The sequence below is a fragment of the Galeopterus variegatus genome, unplaced genomic scaffold (genome assembly GCF_000696425.1).
Source record: "Galeopterus variegatus unplaced genomic scaffold, G_variegatus-3.0.2 Scaffold526, whole genome shotgun sequence".
Lineage (NCBI taxonomy): Eukaryota > Metazoa > Chordata > Mammalia > Dermoptera > Cynocephalidae > Galeopterus > Galeopterus variegatus.
In genome coordinates this window covers 569245-569537 of record NW_007726637.1, presented here as the reverse complement: position 1 = coordinate 569537, position 293 = coordinate 569245, and the positions used below count along the sequence as shown (strand labels likewise).

The window sequence follows — 293 nt, the reverse complement described above, 5'->3', positions numbered from 1 at the left end:
AACGACAACAACAACAACGCACGGTACCTCAAAATGCAGACGTGATTGTAACTGTTCCTCTTGTCCTAATCTTAACGCAGACTTCGGAACTGTAAAATGTAGGCAGAGATACTTTAAGGGGAACATTTGTTACTGTGAATTTTAAAGAAACATAGAAGTTTATCTCACTCCTAAATATTTCAATAAAATAAAACATGGGCAAAGAAGAGTTTCAGAGATTGAAACAGTTTCAGGATGATGTTCGCAGTATGGAGAAAGATAGCAAAATATCTACAGAAATGGATAGCATATTG

General features: G+C 35.5%; 1 protein-coding gene across 1 annotated transcript in view; it reads right to left on the bottom strand.

Moving 5' to 3' along the window:
• LOC103588139 (ankyrin repeat domain-containing protein 26-like) overlaps nt 1-293 on the bottom strand; it is a gene marked incomplete at its 3' end in the record, with an annotated part of 84501 nt that overhangs the window by 47355 nt on the left and 36853 nt on the right. The window contains 1 exon segment of the mRNA XM_008569753.1: nt 28-89. Within this exon segment, the coding sequence (XP_008567975.1) occupies nt 28-89 (62 nt within the window).